Raw genomic sequence first — 20,281 nt, 5'->3', positions numbered from 1 at the left:
GCACTTTCAACAAACTCAGAAAAATTAACGATTACAATTATAAAATACTTGAGAAAAAAATTATTTATTTTCAAAACGCTGCGAATACGGTCAAAGATTCAAGAAAAATGTTAGGAAAAAAGTTGTAGGGAATTAAATTTTCTTAAAAAATGTCCGCGAGTTGATATCTCAATTGTCAACGATTTAGGCTCCAAAACCCTTTAAAGAGACTGGAGCGACGGATTTGTTTCATCATAACAGTGGTCAAGTAACGAAAAGTTAATTTATACCTAAACTGTTGAAGATAGAATAATGGTTTCGCGGACATTTTTATAGAAAATTTAATTCTCTACAACTTTGTTTCTTACACTTTTTTTGTATCTTCAACCGTATTCCCAGCGTTTTGATAAATATGCGACGGTGCGCAAAAAATTAGCGTTTAGAATTATTAATTTGCGTTCTACCTTCTATTTTTGCAAACGCTGCGAATACGGTTGAAGATACAAAAAAAATGTAAGAAACAAAGTTGTAGAGAATTAAATTTTCTACAAAAAAGTCCGCGACACTATATTTCTATCTTCAACAGTTTATGTATAAATTAACTTTCCAATACTTGACCACCGGCAAAATAACGTAAATCCGTCGCTTAAACGTCTTTGGGGCCTAAATGGTTCAAGATAGAAATATGGCCTCGCGAACTTTTTTGTAGGAAATTTAGTTCTCTACAACTTTTTTTCCAACATTTTTCATACATCTGTAACCGTATTCACAGCGTTTTGAAAAATATGGGGCAAAGTGCAAACTGGTTAAAGTTTGAAATTTTTTTAAACATAGTTTACGATAAAATTTTTGCATTATGTCTATGTCTTACTACCGAGAATTTAATGCTCTATCCGCCTGTATTTTTTTGTTCTCCCTGTATTAACCGTTATACAAATACAGCCATTTTTTCAAATTCATTGCTCTGAAAATTTGACAAGCGCTCTCTGGCGCTATTAACGGAACTATCGCGAACGGGCACGTTTTATTTGTACCTCGTTTCACATCCTAATCTATAGATATCCGTACTCAAAAATCTAATTAAAAATTATTGCTCCTTGAAGTTAAATAAATCAGTCTTTTTCCCACTGCTCACCTGATGCACTGAGGACCCATCCGCCAGAATCCACTCCACCTCCGGAGAAGGACTCCCATGTGCTGTGCAGTCCACTTTCGCGCCCGAAATGTTGCTAAATTCCACTCTGTGTGGCGGTTCGTGCAAGAACAAAGGTCCTTGCATGTCCAAGCCTCCACTCCATGCTGAAAACCACACACCTTATCACAAAACGTATTAATGGGCAAACAAGCCGATTGTGCATCAAGTGTCGCTGGGGAATGCCGATGATATTGCCCCAGATCAGGCTTAATCCACGACGGGATTATAGACATATTAGAAGATCCCAACGTCGTAGATACGTGAGCTTTATTGCGGCATACCTGCAGCGACAATTCCGGGGACAGAATTTCCAGTTATTAACGGCGCGCTCGCAGGTGGGGACATTGTGAGCTTAATAGACAGGAAATTTGGTTTGAAGGGCGTTGTCTAGGCCCACGGCGGGATCATTATCAGGCTAGGGTTAATTGTGTGTTAGAAACGTAATACACCAATATTAAATCAGAAATTTTTGATTCAAAATCAAACATTTCAACTTAAAAAAATTTAAGAAATCCAAAGTAAATGTAAATTATTTAACCCGGCGCATCCACCATTTTTGTCGTTTTATTCCAACTTTAGCTTTAGCATTTAGCATCAATCAATCAATTTAGCATTTAGTTTTAGCATCAATAATAATGAAAAATTAATTACTTAATAAGCTGAGGCGAACCTCACAAGAAATTCTGGCGTAATTTGCATGCCATCTCGATCAGTTTATGATATTTTTTGTTAAAAGGGACTTTGTCTTATAAATTCTAGTTTATACGAGCTTGTCGACATGTTTCAAGAATGGTAAAAGGGGTAAAAGCTAGTTTTTTGTTTTTATTCTGTCGACGGTGTTATTAAAAATAACATTCTGCTTGCTTCGCAAAACATTATAAAGTGAAATATGGTAAATAAATACGTAACACACCAATATTAAATCAAAAATTTTTGATTCAAAATCAAACATTTCGACTTAAAAAAATTAAAAAAACTCAATGTAAAAATCAATTCAAACGTAAAATATTTCGTACAATTTGCCAGAATTAACCATTTTGCTTTAGGACTTTTTGTTTTCGAGTTATGATTTTTTTTAGAGGAAATTAAAATGTCTCTGTAACCGGAACCGTTGTCTGCATGGTTCCGCGTTTTTTATTTTTTATTTCCGAGAAAAACGCAAAAAATAATTTTTAAATTTTATTTTTCCCTATTAAGAATTAATTAATTAAGAATTAAGGTCACTAAAACCTTTCAAACAATGCGGACGTTGTCTGATGCATTTTTAGTTCATTTTCAGTCGTAGCTAGAATCCAGAAACTAATAAGCTGGTAATTCTGGACAATTTCATTAGCGCTCAACTCGTAGAATAATTGGATAACGCGATTAATCCCTAAAATAATATAATTTCCAATCCGCTGTTCCAATAATAATTAAGCGCTACAATTTGGAACTGTCAACACAACGCCCGCGCTCGCTGACTGCATTTTTCCAAATTTAATTCACCCTCGTGAACTAGTTTTTATCAGAAATAAACCAAAACGCGCCATCTCCATAAACGAGAGCGGGCACAGTCGCTTTTAATTAGAGAAAAGAAGCAAAAACAGTGCCAGCGACCCGCACAAAGCGCGACACTCGCTGTTAAAAGAAGTCTGATTTTGAATTTTTTAGAGACGTGTAATTGCGGTCGCCAACAATGGCACTCACTTTGAAACGGCCGAATTGCTAAACGTGATTAGGTCTGATCATTAAAAACCACAATCGGATGGTCTCCCCAGGGGTTTTCGCACTGCACTGCTTTTAAGGGATTATGAATGCGCCGTAAATGCACGAGATGATTTCCGTTTTTTCATAATCGATACGGGGAGAGGGTCATTTGTGCCACAGTTTCAGCAAAAAAAAACTCTAAATTTTAACGAACTCATTTCCAAAAGCTGATTAAGTGTGCTGGAAACTTTGGCCAAACTTTGCGTTTAGCGGGAGCAGGTTTTTCGTTTTTTGAGTAAATCGTCAATTTTTAATTAGGACAGTTTGTGTTTTCGGTGAGATTGAATTTATGAGGCACATAATCCGATTGGACGAGCCCGGAAGTGATAAATTAGAGGGAAATTGGAGACGGTTTTCTGGCAAACAAGCAGTTTTTCATGGAGTCGTACTCGAGACGTGAGCTGGGACGTCCTCCTCGGATTAAGGTGTCTCTTTTCTCCAGGAAACGCGCTCAAGCCTACGTTAAGAAGATTATATATGGAGTTTTTTGTTCACCGCTTGATGATAAATTAAAAGTGGGACTAGCAGAACTTGCTAAAGACACGATTTGCCAAAAAAGTGCCCACACCGTAATTAGAAAATCGTTTGTTTAATTATCACACATTAAATTAATAAATAAACTAGACTAAGTTAGTAAAAGCCTTCCAGCCCAGTGGCCATCACGCTAGTTAATTAACAAAAGTATCAATTAAAAGCGGAGAAAAGAATTTAAACAGTGTCGAGAGCACAAAGAATATAATATTTGACGTCTTCATTGTCTCGTCAGTTGAAACTCTCTCCCTGGATGACTCTTTCAGAAGCTTCAACAATGACTCGCTGACGCCGTATTTAAAATATGCAGACGCTCGCCATTTTCCCGGAAAAGTGAACGGTAAGCGACTCATCCGCGTTTTAAAATTCAGCACTGACAATCGCAACTTTTACTGTAATTGTCGGCAGAGACGATTTTTTTCACATATCTGTCACGCTGTGTGTAAACAAGGGGTAATCGGATACCCCTTTTATCTGTCTTTGCGACCATCAACCCGAGTTTCTAGTGTCAGGCCCTCTTCTCGACCTGTTTACTCTGAGAAAGCATCATCTTTTCTCCTGTCGGGCTTTCTTCCCTCCTCTATTAGGCTCTCCATAGCAAAACTAATTTGCCCGGCGCATCCACCATTTGTCGCTCGATATCTACCTTTCACTTTGATACATATCTCAAAAAAATTACAGTTAAAATTTGATTTCATAATAAAAATTTGCTGCTTACGATGCTTGTTAATCGTCTGATTATGATTTACGTAGGGCTACTAGTTTGTAAAAATTTTTTTTGAAGATGATTAGAAAGGCAAAAAAGGAAGGGTTGCTTTTTTTATAGAAAAGTGCAATTATAAGAAAAAAATGTTTTGGAATGTTGATTAGCAATTCCTAAAGGCCCAAAAACATGGCGTTTGTGGTTCAAGTCAATAGATAATAATTAAGTAGGTACTTAAACATCTGATATGAAACTTAACCAAAATATGTATAAGTATTTTTTATTAGTATTTTTATTTAGTATTTAAAATTGAGCAAAACTTTACAATCTATCAACTTTTCTAAATCGTAAATCGTATAATTATTAAATTTTTATTTTTTCCTGGCGCATCCACCATTTTGATTTTTATGGCGTTTTGTAAATTTCAACTAGTAAAACAGCAGTTTTCTTGCTGCTTAATTATACAGAAGAAATTGTGGCGTAAGTTGTATGTTATTTTGGTCAGTTTATGACATTTTTTACTGTCGAGCGACTGTGTTTCACGGATTATGTGAAGCTACTGAGTTTGTTGATATGTGTAAATGTTTCAGGGACGATAAAAGTGGTAAAAGAGTGGTTTTATATTCATATTCAGTTGACAATTTTGTTAAAACACTTCGCAAAACACTATAAAGTATTCGAACATTTTTAATTACTTATATTGAAATTAAGAAAGATGCCAGTCAACGTCGTCAACGTCTATTAATATAAGCATGTAAAACACTGTCATTATTTTTTTAATAAATTTATTGTCAAACTTTTGATTCCATTATTATTTAAACGTAGAATGCCTCAACTAAAACATATCATAGGTCCATTTTTTAATAACATGCAGATTGACACACACTATCTAAGCAACTCACCCAAAAATAAAATATAACTGACGTTTAATCGTATCTAAAACTTTGCCTAAAGGTTTTCACAAAATGTAATTTTTTTGTATTTTGTTTCAAGAATTTTTTATTAAAATGCTAATATATTTTAACCTGGCGCATCCACCATTTTTATCACTTAGCTCTGGCATCTAATGCAGTATGACTTAAGCACAGCATATTTGAGTCATCAAACATTTAGAAAAAATGCAATTTGATTTACAATTTCTTTAATAAAATATCTAACGCTGAATTATTTAACCCGGCGCATCCACCATTTTTGCCGTTTTTATTCCAACTTTAGCTTTAGCATTTAGCAGACTGAAAGCAACAGTTTACTTTTTGCTTAACTAAAATTTAGTTTTAGCATCAATAATAATGAAAAATTAATTACTTAATAAGCTGAGGCGTACCTCACAAGAAATTCTGGCGTAATTTGCATGCCATCTCGGTCAGTTTATGACGTTTTTTGTTAAAAAGCGACTTTGTCTTATAAATTCTAGTTTATGCGAGCTTGTCGACATGTTTCAAGGGTGGTAAAAGGGGTAAAAGCTAGTTTTTTGTTCTTATTCTGTCGACAGTGTTATTAAAAATAACATTCTGCTTGCCTCGCAAAACATTATAAAGTGAAATATTGTAAATAAATACTTAGATTAGCTCAAAAATTTCATGCTTGGTTTACAGAAAGTAATTTTTTTCCTATTAAAGCACTATTTGTAATTTACTTTCGCGTTTTTCGACAGAATGCATAGTTTTTAAGTGGTTTTTAACCCGGCGCATCCACCATTTTTGCTCCGGCATCTAGCACAGTAAAAACACCGTTTTGCTGCTGCTTAATCTAGTTTTAGGATCAATAATAATGAAAAATTAATTGCTTAACAAGCCGAGTCGAGTCCCACAAGAAACTCCCGTAATTTGCATGTCACTTCGGTCAGTTTACGACGCTTTTTGTCGCTTATGCACTAGTTTCAGAGATGATAAAAGGGGTAAATGTTTCTAGAGAAGTGCGACTATTATTCTATCGATAATTTTTCCCGCTGTGCGCGGTTTACTCGGGTTATATTTCAAGATAATCCCGCGGTTTGTCGCATAAATACGAGTTTGTCTCGTTCTATAAGCAATCTAGAATTTAGCAGGGCTTCAGCGAGATAAATATATTGGCGCCGCATATTTCATTCCTGTCGCTCCAGTGTCAGCCTCCAGCTCCACAACTCACACGGCTTTCACTCAGAGACAAAATATCATTTACGCCTGATAAAGAACTACGGCATCCACTACCAGAAATATGGTTTAGATTTTTCTTTTTCCTCATATTAATGGTCCGCAGGATCGGTTCGGATGTGAGGTGCCGGTGTACATAAATCAATAGTTGTTTTCCAAAAATCGGAACCTGACACCCTTTGAACCCCGATTGGAGTGCCAATATTGACCGGACTTTTGATAGGCGGGATAATGTTACCCTTTCTCGTGCAACCCATAAGGATAACAATTTTTAACAGCGTCCACCAAGCAATAAAACGTCAGTTTCATATTTCGAAACAATAAACCAGATGGTCTCCATCGACCCGAATGCAGCAAAGTTATTAAGACGCTCGATAATGGAAGAAATGCCTCCAAAGCAAAAATAAAGGATTTTAACAGCGAGCTGAAAAAGCGATATTTTCGTGCAGAAAGAGCGACTCTTGCATCAAATATTCAGACGTGTTAGCTCCAAAATGTGCCCCAAGGAGCGGCAATTTCCAACAACTATGCGTTAAAGCCCAGAATTCTTTAAGCCAAATTTGCAGACAGTACTTAGCAAAGCGAATTTCTCCAGAGGCAGTTTTCAGTTTTTAGTATTTTCCAAATTGTTGACTTAAATTTTTAATTTTGCAATTTTTTGTGCCAGATATTCGATTAGCTCAAAACTGTTTGTGACAGAGTTCCGTTTATTGTGCCAAAGAAATGTAAGACGAAGCAGTTAATTGTTCTCATGTTTTTATATTTCGGAGTATTTCAGTTCGGAATAGCGTGTATTGACCGCATTTCTAAAGCGACTTGCTTTCACACGCGCATTTTAATTAAAAATTTTGTTTGATGTACAGATAAGCGCATTAATTAAACTTTGAAATATATTGCTTGTGAATAGCGAATAAACTCATTTCCATTCATGGCGGCTAAGGACGTATCTTGTAACGACTGCGATAAAACTTTTTCAATAACTGGACACAAAAATTACTGTCCTAATTCTATTTCGAGAATAACCCGTCAAATGTCACACTTACGACATGTCAGCAACACTTTTAATTTTTAATTCGTGCCGTGAACGTTCCCTGAAATAATTCAATTCGGAACGGAACCCGATTTCCGGGTAAAGCTCGAAGCTTTTAAAGCACGGCATTTTTATTTTTAACTAGGTTACTAATCGCGACCAGTTGTCATGTTATTTCGAAAAATTTCAACGAGGAAAGTTTGCAACGCGATTATTTCGATGGAATTGCAGATGAATGCGGCAAAAACGACCCATTTTATTGTTTACGGACGAAATAAAGTGAACGATTTGCATGTAATGCTCTAAATACTAATCCTGAGCTTATTATTAGGAGGTCAAAAACTTTTTCAAAGGAGCAAAAAAGGTTGTAAGGAAACAAAATTCAGGTATTAAAATCTGCTGATTTGGGATTCATTTATTAGTCATTCCTACAGTAGGCGAAATAAAAACATAATTTATATTTCAATAAAATAATTACAAAATTGGTACGTTTTGCAAAAAACTTAAAGTTTTCCATTGTACAAAAAATAATGAAGTTAATTAATCGTAGAACTTAAATATTGCTCTTGTAAAATTAGTTTATTTTTCTTTAAGAATTCATCCCAACTTAGAAAATAAACTCATTGTACAGAAATTAGTAGTTCTAAAATCAGGCATCTCTGCATTACCAATATTTCTTTGTTGAATTAACATTTTTGATTTCTGTAGATTTTTATATCCAGATTTTTTCGTACAATTTGTCAGTAACTTATTTTTCTACAACTCTTGGAGTACCTTTTAGAAAAATGTATCTTTTATTTAGAAGCTCAATAGCTTCAACAAGTGACTAATTTTCTTATATTATTTACTAAAATTTTAAAGAAAGTAAGTCATTTTTCAATTTGGTTTGACTAAAATAATGCAATTCTGTGGCATAGCTCGTAAATATATATATTTCAAGTGAAAGGTATGAATATAAAAAATTTAGAAATTGATAAGTTATTTTAACTGAAAAGCTGAAATACAAAAAAAAAACTAAATAATAGTAAGATTAAAATTCTGAAGTGACTAAAAAACTGAGAAACTAAAAAAAACACAAATTTATTGAAACATTACATTGTAAATAAAAAACCAATACATTGAGAGACTAGAATGCTAAGAAAACTTATAGAAACTGAAAAACTGAAACAAAAAAATAAAAAAAAAATTGTAGAACTATAGTAACTAAAAGAATAAGAAATTAAAAAAATCTAGAACTGCAAACTAAAAAAATTAAGAAATTGGAAAACTGAAATAATAAGATAGTAAAACCACGAAAATCTAAAAAATTTTGAAAATGAAAAAGTTGAATATTGAGAAACTTTTAAAATTTGTTTATACAGAAAATAAAATAAAACTTTAATGCCGAATGAAATAAATTAGACATTAAGGGCCGCTTTATAGACGGCTTTATTAACATTTAATTTGTTGTTAAAAGTTAACAACGAGAATAGACCAATCAAACTGCTTCAATTTGGTCACGTGGTCAGTTAATCACATATTTAATTTAATTTAATCTATTATGTTAACTGAAAAAATTTATGTTTTGTTTTTTAAGCTAAAGACTTATGAAATAATTAAAAGAAATATTCTTTATTAAGTTAAGATGTTTTAAACATAGTATTTAAGATACAATTTAGAAAAAATAAAAAATGTTTCAAAATTTATAAGAAAATCTCGTCAATATTGCAGGTTAGGGACGTTTCCAAAGATCGGGTCTCGCTTATTATTTTTTGTGTGTTTAGAGCGTTTCTTGCGACATGATTCGCATATAAAGGAAACTTTCAAGGAACTAGTATTAATAAAACGAGCAAAACAAGATACTTGGAGCAAAGTTTCCGCCGATTTTTACGATGTCGTGCTACAATAAAAATCTCATTAAAAGTTGCTAAAAAATTCCGTACGCTTTTGCGACAAATATTTCAATAAGTGTGCGCGCAGTGTACAAATAATTGTTTAGATCTGTAGTTCTTTGTTGCAATATTTCAGTGTTATCTGCACCTGGTCAAGCTCCTTTCGCTGATAAACGCTCCATTCTGATCTATAGCCCCTCTGTAAGTACATACAATCCATCTGCGAATACAAATCGCATCACGGCGTAATCCCGCCAAATCCCTGTTTTATTGTGAGATCCCATTCCTCATAAATTTGTCCTAATCTTCGATTGTGCTCCACTATAATATTTCGCTAAACAAAAGGCGCTCTGAAACGAGCGATGTCTTATTCCATCCACTTTGACACTCTAAAATGTAAATCGGGTTAGAGCGACGCTTATTAATAATGACGTCGAAGGAAGACGAAGATAATAAAGGAAAAATCGTCATAAAATCTTATGGGAATCGAATATTGGAAATATCGGAACGTGCGCTTGTTATAGAGGTCTTTTATAAAGCATGATTCAGTCGGGCTGGCTTGCTTTGAGCTTGTTCACAACTTAAGAGCAATATTGGGAACGGCTGCGACTTTGTCGGGGAATTTCATCGAAATTAATGCGCTAATCGTTTGCATTTTACTTTAAGAATGATCGCCGTCTCAGTTCACATTTGGGCCGTCCCTTAAGCCTTAAATAATTCTCGCTGTATCCAGTCCGTCTAACATCTCCCTCGGGATCATCCTAATCCAGTTAGCATTCAAAGGGGCGTTGAATTTCTCATCAGTTGTTGCAATCCACGTGCAAAATGTACAATATTGCCGCTAATTCCGGAGATAATCGGCAAACATCAGCTTCGTAGATGGAGTTGGTTGCAGGGGAGCGAGCCACAAGCGTGACCTATGATGAGGCTCGTTCCCGAAATCGATTTCTTTAAAAATGCAATGCACCTCTAATTACTGGATGCTGGATGAGTGCGCAATCGCAACAGACTCGATCGCTTACCCCAATTCTCGCTGATAATAATTAAAGGAGAGATGCCCGCACATGACACCGATTCAGAATATATAATACATTATCATTTATTATCACAATAATCAACAATTAACAGTGGTTCTAGTCATGAGCATCTGGAAAATAATTCTGCAGTCTTGCAATCTCCGAAGTCAAGTAATGATGTTGAAACAATGTAAATTATTTACTGAATTATTACTTAACGTATTGTTTACAATTACAAGTTTTTAAAACAACTACTTAAAGAGTTAAATTAAATAATGGGATAATTGCCAATTTTAGAAATCCGAAATAAGTGACATTTTTTGTAAGAAAAGCATTTTTATTTTTTTAATAAAAAAAATTATATCTTGAAAAGTAAAAGCCGTAGAGCAAAACGGTTTATTCCAGTGAGTTCTACGGCACATTTTACGTATTAAACTAACCACTTTTACAACATCAGCTTACTAAAAAACATATTTTTTAAATATACATTAAATTAAAAAAATGGTGGATGCGCCGGGTTAAATATTTAACTATTCATAACTCGAAAACTAACCGTTGTAAATAAAAACGGTTAATTCCAGTAAACTCTACGGCTGATTCTACGTATGACACCATCTTTTTTACATAATTAGTTTACTTGAAAAAATTATTTTAAATATATTTTAAATTGAAATGGTGGATGCGCCGGGTTAAGCATTAAAATATTTATAACTAAAAAATTAACAGATGTAGAGCAAAACGGTTTGTTCCAGTGAGTTCTGCGGCACATTTTACGCATTAAGCTAAACTCTTTAACAACATTAACTTACTAAAAAACATATTTTTTAATATACTTTAAATTGAAAAAAATGGTGGATGCGCCGGGTTAATTATTAAAATATTTATAACGCAAAAACTAACAGTCGCAAATAAAAACGATTTATTCCAGTAAACTCTACGGCTGATCCTACGTATGACACCATCTTTTTTTACATAATTAGTTTACTTGAAAAAATAATTTTAAATATATTTTAAATTGAAATGGTGGATGCGCCGGGTTAATTATTAAAATATTTATAACTCTAAAAGTGACAGTTGTAGAGTAAAACGGTTTGTTCCAGTGAGTTCTACGGCATATTTTACGCATTAAACTAACCTCTTTTGCAACATTAACTTACTAAAAAACATATTTTTTAAATATACTTTAAATTAAACAAATGGTGGATGCGCCGGGTTAAGCATAAAAATATTTATAACTCAAAAACTAACAGTTGTAGAGCAAAACTGTTTGTTCCAGTGAGTTCTACGGCACATTTTACGCACTAACCTAAACTCTTTTACAACATTAACTTACTAAAAAACATATTTTTTAATATACTTTAAATTGGAAAAATAGTGGATGCGCCGGGTTAATTATTATAATATTTATAACGCGAAAACTAACAGTCGCAAATAAAAACGGTTTATTCCAGTAAACTCTGCGGCTAATTCTACGGTATTACAACATCTTTTCTTGCAACATTAACTTACTTGAAAAATAATTTTAAATATATTTTAAATTAAAAAATGGTGGATGCGCCGGGGTAATTATTAAAATATTTATAACTCGAAAACTAACAGTTGTAGAGCAAAACAATTTGTTTCAGTAAATTTTTAGTATTATACTAGCTTTCCTACAACTCTAGCTTACTTGAAATTTTTTTTTTTAATTTTTTTAAATTTTGAGTAAATAAATGGTGGATGCGCTGGGTAATTTAGTAAACATTTATAACTCAAAAACTAAAAGTAGTAGAGCAAATCGGTTTATTTTTAAGTGTTTCAGTTTTTTGCAATATTTAAAATTTGGAAATGCTTTGTTTTAGTCACTTACCTTCACAAAGAAATACGTAAATTGAAAGAAAATCATAAGTAAAAAACTATCGGAAATTTGGCGACATCCACGGATTGTTTTACATAGGTTTACATCAAAATAACGCCATTGTAGTAATTGAGAAAAAACAAAAAATTGCAATAGCCATTTTGTAGAGAAATACTTATTCAACAAGAAAATTTACAGTATAAAAACTTAAAGTTTGGTAATGAGAAGTTTGATGCTTTTTTATCAAAGCTATTGCTTTTTTCTAATTTTTTTATTAGAAAATAACTTCAAATTTTGATCACTTTTATGACTTTTATTGCCATGTGGTTTTGACAATTTAGAAATTTCAGGTAGTTGTAAGCCTTCAGTGGCTCAACGTGCAGTAATGCATCCCAAGCCAGGCATGAAATAATGAAAAATAGCTAAGAGCAAGTCTCTCATAGCAGCTGCATTTTCCGGCTTTCCTGCTTTTATTTTCGTACATAACATTATAAAATTGTTGAGCCTGAGGACGTCGAGCAAACGTTAATTCTTTCGAGCGACGTGTTCTTCAATAAGTAAAGAGGAAGCATGTGCATAGCAAGGTAAACTGACTTAGAGGAATGTTCTCGAAAATTCATGAGACTAAAGGCTTTGACTAACTACCCTCTCGCAATTAAACACACGAGAGCAAAAAACAATTGTTCGATAATATTAAAGAAGTTTGAGGTGGGTATTATTTATTTTGCGCCGCTTGATGCTAAATTAAATATCACTCTAAAGCGGAGATGAATAATTTCAAAGTTGGACGAGTTCTGATCTCGGTGCCAAGTTGAAATTTAATTTTTTGCAAATTTGTAGGCGCGGTCTAAAGGCCTAATTTATTCATTAAATTCAGCAAGACGTTCGGATCGGGATAAATAGGTTCGAGACGTAAACATTTTTCATCCGTTTCGATAGTTTTTCCGGGGAAAATCCGGCGCCGCGTTTGCAATGCAAAATAACCGCAAGTTGTTCACATCGATTCGCTCAGTTCCACTTGACACAAACTCAAAGCCCGTGTCCGTCTTCCTTTTATCCCAGCACGAGGACAAAGATCCAGACATGAATTTTCAATTTATTGTAATGTGGAGGCTTCCACTCGCATTTTGGTTCAGTAAAACAGTGCTAACAAGGAATAATTGCAAAAAATCGTGCTTTTATTATGTTTCGTTGAGGTGTCTTGAGTTTCGCAGGGTTGCAGAGCAATAGGGTTTTAAAATATCTCGCGCTCCAGTCCGTTATTGGAATCCCTCGGGCTTGTAAAATATAACCTTGCGCAAATCCTCGTAAAATTTTAATATTAAAAATGTCATTTAGCTGATGCAAAATGTGAAGTATGGGAATAACTAGCGGCGTTATTTCTGAATTTCGATGATGGAAAATCAAATTAGTATCTCGAGTTGAATTAGGGTTTTTCCATCATGCAAAAATTCCGAATTTTGGTGGCGTTTTATTCAACTAACGCCGAACAATATGCACAATTGCACATCCTACTTTCGCTTATTAAGCTCGCGTTATTTTATTGCAATAAACTGCGATTACATGCAAATTTCTATAATTACGGGCCGGAGCCAATCGATATTTCGGTCGAATGACTGATGAAATATTTGCAATAATTATTTCTGTTCAAGACAAAATTTTAATCAACGGTTATGATAGTAATTGACAGCCGGAAAATTGAACGATGCGAGGGACGTAACTAAACTGTTAGCCACATCAATTAAATAAAAGTTAAACTCAAACATTATTTAACATAAAGGGTTGAATAACAATATAATTCAAACAGAACAATGTATAATAAAGTGCAAATTTCAACTGCCTGATGTGAACTACTCGTAAATACAGGGTGAGTCCACTGATTAACTTCCATATGGAGTTTTTTCTGCAAACAGTGTTTGAACAATTTTGCAGAAAAAAATAAAATGACACAAAAAATTATTAAGCTTGTTTTGTTTATTTACAGGACATTTTATAAATTCGAAAGTAAATAATCGCTAAACTAAGTTTGGAAAAATTACTTTCTAAACTTTTCGAATAACTTTTGAATTAAAACAAAATGTAAAATCATTAAATTTGATCTAAAATGTGTTGTTTGTGAATTTAAAAAAGTGAAAAATATCGCAAAGTTGCAGACAAGTGCAAAACTAACTCTAATTCTGTTGAAATAATGCAAAAAAAACCGTTTGTTTCTTTTAATGTAAATCCAACCGATAAATAGAAAAAATTGAAACATTATTTAGAGCCTTCTTCGACTAGAAATTTAATAATAATTTTAAAAAAATCTTCAAAAACGATGCAGAAAACCTTTAAATTAACAGAAATGTATTCCTTTCCATAAATTTAGAATCTCATTTTAAGCGAGAAATAACCTAATTTTCAGGAATTTGCAAAAACAAAGTAGAAAATCGTTAGTAAATTCGGTCTGAAATTTTCTGTGAAACATTGTTCAGTGTAAAACTGACTCGCACTAAAGCAGAAAGCTTTTGGCAAAAAGACAGAACTACAAAATTACTTCCGAAATGTTTTGCTCGATCTACGACTTTTTTTTCAAGAAATTTAAGAAATTTGAAAATAAATAATCATTGAATCAAGCTTCAAATTACTGTCAAAAATTTTAGAGTACCTTTTGTATCAAAGTGAAATGTAAAATCGTTAAATTTGTCAAATATAGTAACTTTTTAAATAAACGAATTTTTTACTAAGTCATACATATTCTGCAAAATTGTAGAATATTGTAATAATACATGAAATTTTGTTGAAAAAATGCAGAAAATATTAGCTATTTCTGATTGATCTACTATAGCGTTTTTTATAAGAAATTAGTAATATTTTTGAAAGTTTCTCCAAAAACATAGCAGAAAATTTATAAATCAACAGAATTTTATTATTTTCTATAAATCTAAAATGTTATTTTGATAGAGAAAAGCGACAAGAAAGTGGAAAATTGTTTGTAAATTCTTTTTAAAATTTCCTGTGAATTTGTTGTAAAAAAACTGTTGTACAAAACTATTAAATTATGAAATGTATAGCATTCTATTTAACACTATATTTTTTAAAAGAATTACTTAAAGACTTAAAATAAATAATGGGATAATTGCCAAATCTGACTATTTCGGCAAAAAAAGCATTTTAATTTTTTTAATAAAAAAAATTTTTGCTCGAAAACTAAAAGCCGTAGAGCAAAACAGTTTATTCCAGTGAGTTCTACGGCACATTTTACGTATTGAACTAACTATTTTTACAACACTATCTTACTAGAAAACCAATTTTTAAAATATAATTTAAATTAAAAAATGGTGGATGCGCCGGGTTAATTATTAAAATATTTATAACGCCAAAACTAAAAGTCGTAAAGAAAAGCCGTTTATTCCACTAAATTCTACGGCTGATTTTACATATTACACCAATTTCTTTTACAACATTAGCTTACTTGAAAAAATAATTTTAAATATATTTTAAATTTAAAAATGGTGGATGCGCCGGGTTAATTATTAAAATATTTATAACTCAAAAACTAACAGTTGTAAAGCAAATCGGTTTGATTCAGTAAATTTTGCGGCTTATTTTGCGTATTATACTAGTTTTTATACAATTCTAACTTACTTAAAAATAATTTATTTAATTATTTTAAAATAATAAATGGTGGATGCACTGGGTAATTTAGTGAAAATTTATAACTCACAAACTAAAGCTATTTCTGATTAATCTACTATAGCGTTTTTTATAAAAAATTAGTAATATTTTTGAAAGTTTCTCCAAAAACAAAGCAGAAAATTTATAAATCAACAAAATTTTATTACTTTCTATAAATCTAAAATGTTATTTTGATAGAGAAAAGCGACAAGAAAGTGAAAAATTGTTTGTAAATCTGTTTAAAAATTTCCTGTGAATTTAGGAATATATCTAGTGACTTTAATCAGAACTAATGTTGTAAAAAAACTGCAAAATTAGGTTGGAAATGCGCTTTGGATCGGACATAATTCTGGTGAAAGAAAGTCGAAAAAATTCGATCCGACACATTTATAAGAATCTGTTGTACAAAACTATTAAATTATGAAATGTATAGCATTCTATTTAACACTATATTTCAACGATAAACTTGCAAATGTTTAAACATTTTGCCAAAACTAACGGAAAATCGTTAAAGTAAGTCAAACTATATCAATTCCTGTAAATTTAAGAGCGTTTATTTGCGAAAAACTTGCCAAGTTAGTTTTATTATGTGTAAAAGTTTACTACTTTTTAGTTTTTATCTATTTTTTTTACTCATCAATGCCTTAGAATTTCTGAGAAATTCACCTAAGGTACATAAATCGTGTAATAATGTGCAACTCCCCTTGTTAGAGTTGATAGAAACGCTAGCGCAAAAATTGAATTAGTCCGAAACGGGTTAATGGCCTCTTGGCACAATTCCACCCGCGTAAAGTGGGTCAATTTGGCCCGTTTTAGCATTTTTACAATTTAATTCACGTTGTAAGACTCGTCAATTGTTGCTGATCAACTCAAGTGGGAAAGCCCCTTTATATTCGCAAATTTATCGACTGCACCGAACTGTGAAGGGAAGTTAGCCCTTTGAGAGGGCGACAGGGCAAAACTTAGCCTCTAAATTTCAAAGATTAAGAATCGGAACAGGGAAATTTCGAGTTAAATAAACTGTGGAAATAAATAATCGTGCACGTTTGAAAATAAAAATTTTATTCGAGATTTATGCCCCAAGCAAAGACGCTTTTTATTCAATTCGTATTCATGGATGTTGTTATCTGAAATTGTGGCGCAAGATTTGGGACTTTATGACTGCGACTTGACGAAACGGCCCTAAAAACACAATTTATATCTTGTCGCAAAACAGATTTGATCACAATAAAGTTAGAAATTTCAGCTAAATTAAAATTGCATTTGTGTTAAATAAATTTTCGAAAGGCGTCGGTTCGCGTTAATTGAATGTAATTTCTGTATGTTTCTTATCTGGCGTGCATTTGGTGGGATTCCTGTTGAAATCGAGCTCAAGAATGAAATATCGAGTTTCTCCTGTAGGGCTCTCTTTTCACTCGTGAAATAATAGCACCGGCCCGACATTTGCAATTTATGAACTCGCTCAAGATTGCAACAACGAGCTTTAATCAAAGCTCGAAAATAACCGGGCTTCATAATTATTTTCAGACCGGAGCGAGCGAGCGATAATCGATCAGCAAATTGCAAAATTTAAATTATACGCGGATCGGCAAGTCATTGTTATCGATAATATATCGCACCTCGGGGGCGGCGACACGAGCTACAAAGCTCAAGTGCCGCAGGCGGAGCACTAATTACCACCCGATACAGATGTAGACTCAAAACTGATTTATTTCATTAGAATATCACCTGAATACCAAACTGAAACTAATGCATATCTGTGGAATAATTAAGCCTAAGACCCATACTGAAGCCGAAAAAGAATTAGAACCTCAAGTTTTTTAACAATTCGTTAAAATATATAAAAAAAATTGTATTTTGGCGGAAACGCTGGCACTTATCGCCCTTTGTTCACCTATGCGATTAGGTCGTGAAAAATGCTCCGAGATGAAGCTTCATAATTTCCTTTTTATGTATCTCTCCACTCCATTTGTTTTTGGCGCAAGGGGAAGATTTGTCTAGCGTTTATGTACTTTATCGGCTCGGAGCTGCTTATTTATTAAGACCTCTGAAGTTGTAAAACATTGTTGCGCTTTGCTTGTTATTAGATTTCGTCACGGATGCAAGCTAAATTAATTATGGATTGAACTGATCGGCCAACAAAAGGAACAGATATAATGCTGAGCTGGAAGCTGATTTCTGTTGTAAAGCCGCCAGCAATGAAAATGGACCTAACGGTGAGTTTTTATTGCAGTTGAGACACACCCATGTTATTTGACGACCAAAACAACTTAAAAAAATTAATTCTATAATTTATTCCGTGATCAATCAAGGGATGGTGCGCTCAGACATCAACAATCATTATTTTAGACCCAAATTGAAGTTTTTTTGAGAAATATCGAACTGTTATGTTTGTGATCAAAAAATGTGATTTTGTTAAAATATTTTGTAAATAAAATTATTATGAACCAACATTTACGTATGCAAAAACTGTAAATATAAATAATGACGGCGAAAAAATTCTGCTATTATGGAATTTTGAATCAAGGACGGATCTAGAAAGTTTTAAATTCAAATAATTGAAAAACTACGTTTTACACTAACTGTGTTTTGAAATCCGAGTGCAGTTACCAGTTACTCACATTTATTACTGTTTATGATTATTTTAAATTATTACTATTATTTTGAATCGTTGGAAAGAGTTTCATTTTTAGGTTTTTGTCTACGATTTTAGATTTATTATTGAAAAAAAAACAGAATACTTGTGTGTTTGTTAAAAATTAAAAACAATTGTTGTATCTTAGCGCACACAAGAGATGATGATATTATACCGAGTCTATCGGAAAAACGTGTCTTAATTTTAACAGGTAACAGAACTCAACAAATAAAATATTTTTTCTGTTTGTAATTTTTCAATAAAAAATTCGCAAATTTATTTACTTACCCATGAGAACAAAAATATTGCCGAAATATTTTCGTTGTGATAGAAACGGAAAATTTAAACAATTTAAAACAACAATGAAAATTGTTGGCATGAATACAAACTAATTATTAAACACTGAGAAAAACAGTAAAAATTACAAAATAAGAATTTTTGATGAGTTTTAGTACATGGTAAAATTAACACACGTATTTCTGATACACTCTGTATATTGTTTTTGTTTCACAAAAATGTGTTCCAACTAACTCTTTCAAAAAAATCCGTTACGAAAACTAACATAACATCAATATTTCCGACAAGTTTTAATAAGGGTGAAGTTTGCTCTAAATATTAAGATTACCTATCAGATTTTTGCAAAACTTTCTAGCTTAATTCTTTTACTTTTTTGGTATATTTTTCATATTTTTTTGTATGTAGTATGTACCGGGTATAATTCCCAGCGTTGGCATATCTACAAAATGTGATTTTTTGATGTATTTTATTTTTTTTAAATTAAAAAAACTGCTAAAGTTTGATGGGAAATTTAAAAATAGTTATTCATCGTTGTATTAGGGAACGATTACTTAGTGTGAAACATAAAAACATTTAAAATAATGAAAACTGAAGAAGTAACAAAATAAGTTTGTAGCTCCAGATTTTTTAAAATATGACTTTAGAAATTTTTTCAAGATTTTTCCCGTGATCTCAACAACGTACCACTGAGTCGGTGCGCTAGTTTTTGAGCACCCTGTATATTTATCAATTGATTTTTCCAATCTAGCACGTAGTTCATATCATTATGCATATTCACAGTTGCTTCCTTTTTTGTATTTTTAAGAAAAACGCTTTTTTGTAATAGTTTTACGATAACTATTAATTTAAATTCAAATTTTATTTAATAATTAATAGTTAATTAATAATAATTAAAGGATTTTACAATTAATACAAAATTAAAGATTTGTTATTGCTTTTCAGTAAAACCTTACACCACCAAGTAGATGCTTATTAGGAAAGCTAATTTTTTGATACCACCGAAAACCTGTATTGTGGCTAGACTTGTGCAAAGAGGTGGTGGAAGAGTCTCGGTTTGTAATATTCATCACCAAAAACACTTGTAGGCAGAGCCCCTTAATTCAATATCCGCAAGCGTCCGCCGCAATCTCCTTAGGTGGATCTCTTCAGTAGGTGGCGAGGATTCTCGCATCGGCAACTCGCACTAATTTACTATTCCAAGGAAGTGGTTTTCGAATGAATGCTTCATCCTTAAATAGCTTCATTAGAGGTGGAGTATCCGACTAATGAATACCCAAATTGCCAAGTCTGCACTTTCCACGACACTCCATGTCGCTAAGCCAGCCAGGATTACGTGTGTTTAAGCACTTTATTATTTAGAATTTAGAAATGTTGCGAGTTTTTAAGCGAATTGTTCCGCTCTTAATTAACAATCGACTTTACAAATGACATCCCCCGAGTTATGTATTCGGAATTAGAAGAGACATAAAGAGAGTCAAATTGAATTTCGCAACAAACTTAAGAGTCAATTACGAGATGAAATGAACTTTCCCGGCAAAAGAGCTGAAATACATCAAATCTCATGTCGCCAGAGAGTATATATTTCATCTCGAATCATTAGCCTATTTCTGGCAAAAACTACAGACACGCCAAATTAAGACCCTCTTTGAGCGGCT

At 32.6% G+C, this 20,281-nt stretch overlaps 1 protein-coding gene across 10 annotated transcripts in view; it reads right to left on the bottom strand.

Moving 5' to 3' along the window:
• The window catches only part of Dscam4 (Down syndrome cell adhesion molecule 4), a 94,391-nt gene that overhangs the window by 54,348 nt on the left and 19,762 nt on the right, over nt 1–20,281 (bottom strand). For all 10 annotated transcript variants that reach the window (XM_064355843.1, XM_015981426.2, XM_064355844.1 and 7 more), the window contains exon 2: nt 1,115–1,278. In XM_064355843.1, the coding sequence (XP_064211913.1) occupies nt 1,115–1,278 (164 nt within the window). The remainder of the gene's footprint in view (nt 1–1,114; nt 1,279–20,281) is intronic.

Source organism: Tribolium castaneum, chromosome 3 (assembly GCF_031307605.1).
Source record: "Tribolium castaneum strain GA2 chromosome 3, icTriCast1.1, whole genome shotgun sequence".
NCBI lineage: Eukaryota > Metazoa > Arthropoda > Insecta > Coleoptera > Tenebrionidae > Tribolium > Tribolium castaneum.
This window is presented reverse-complemented; position numbering and strand designations above follow the sequence as displayed.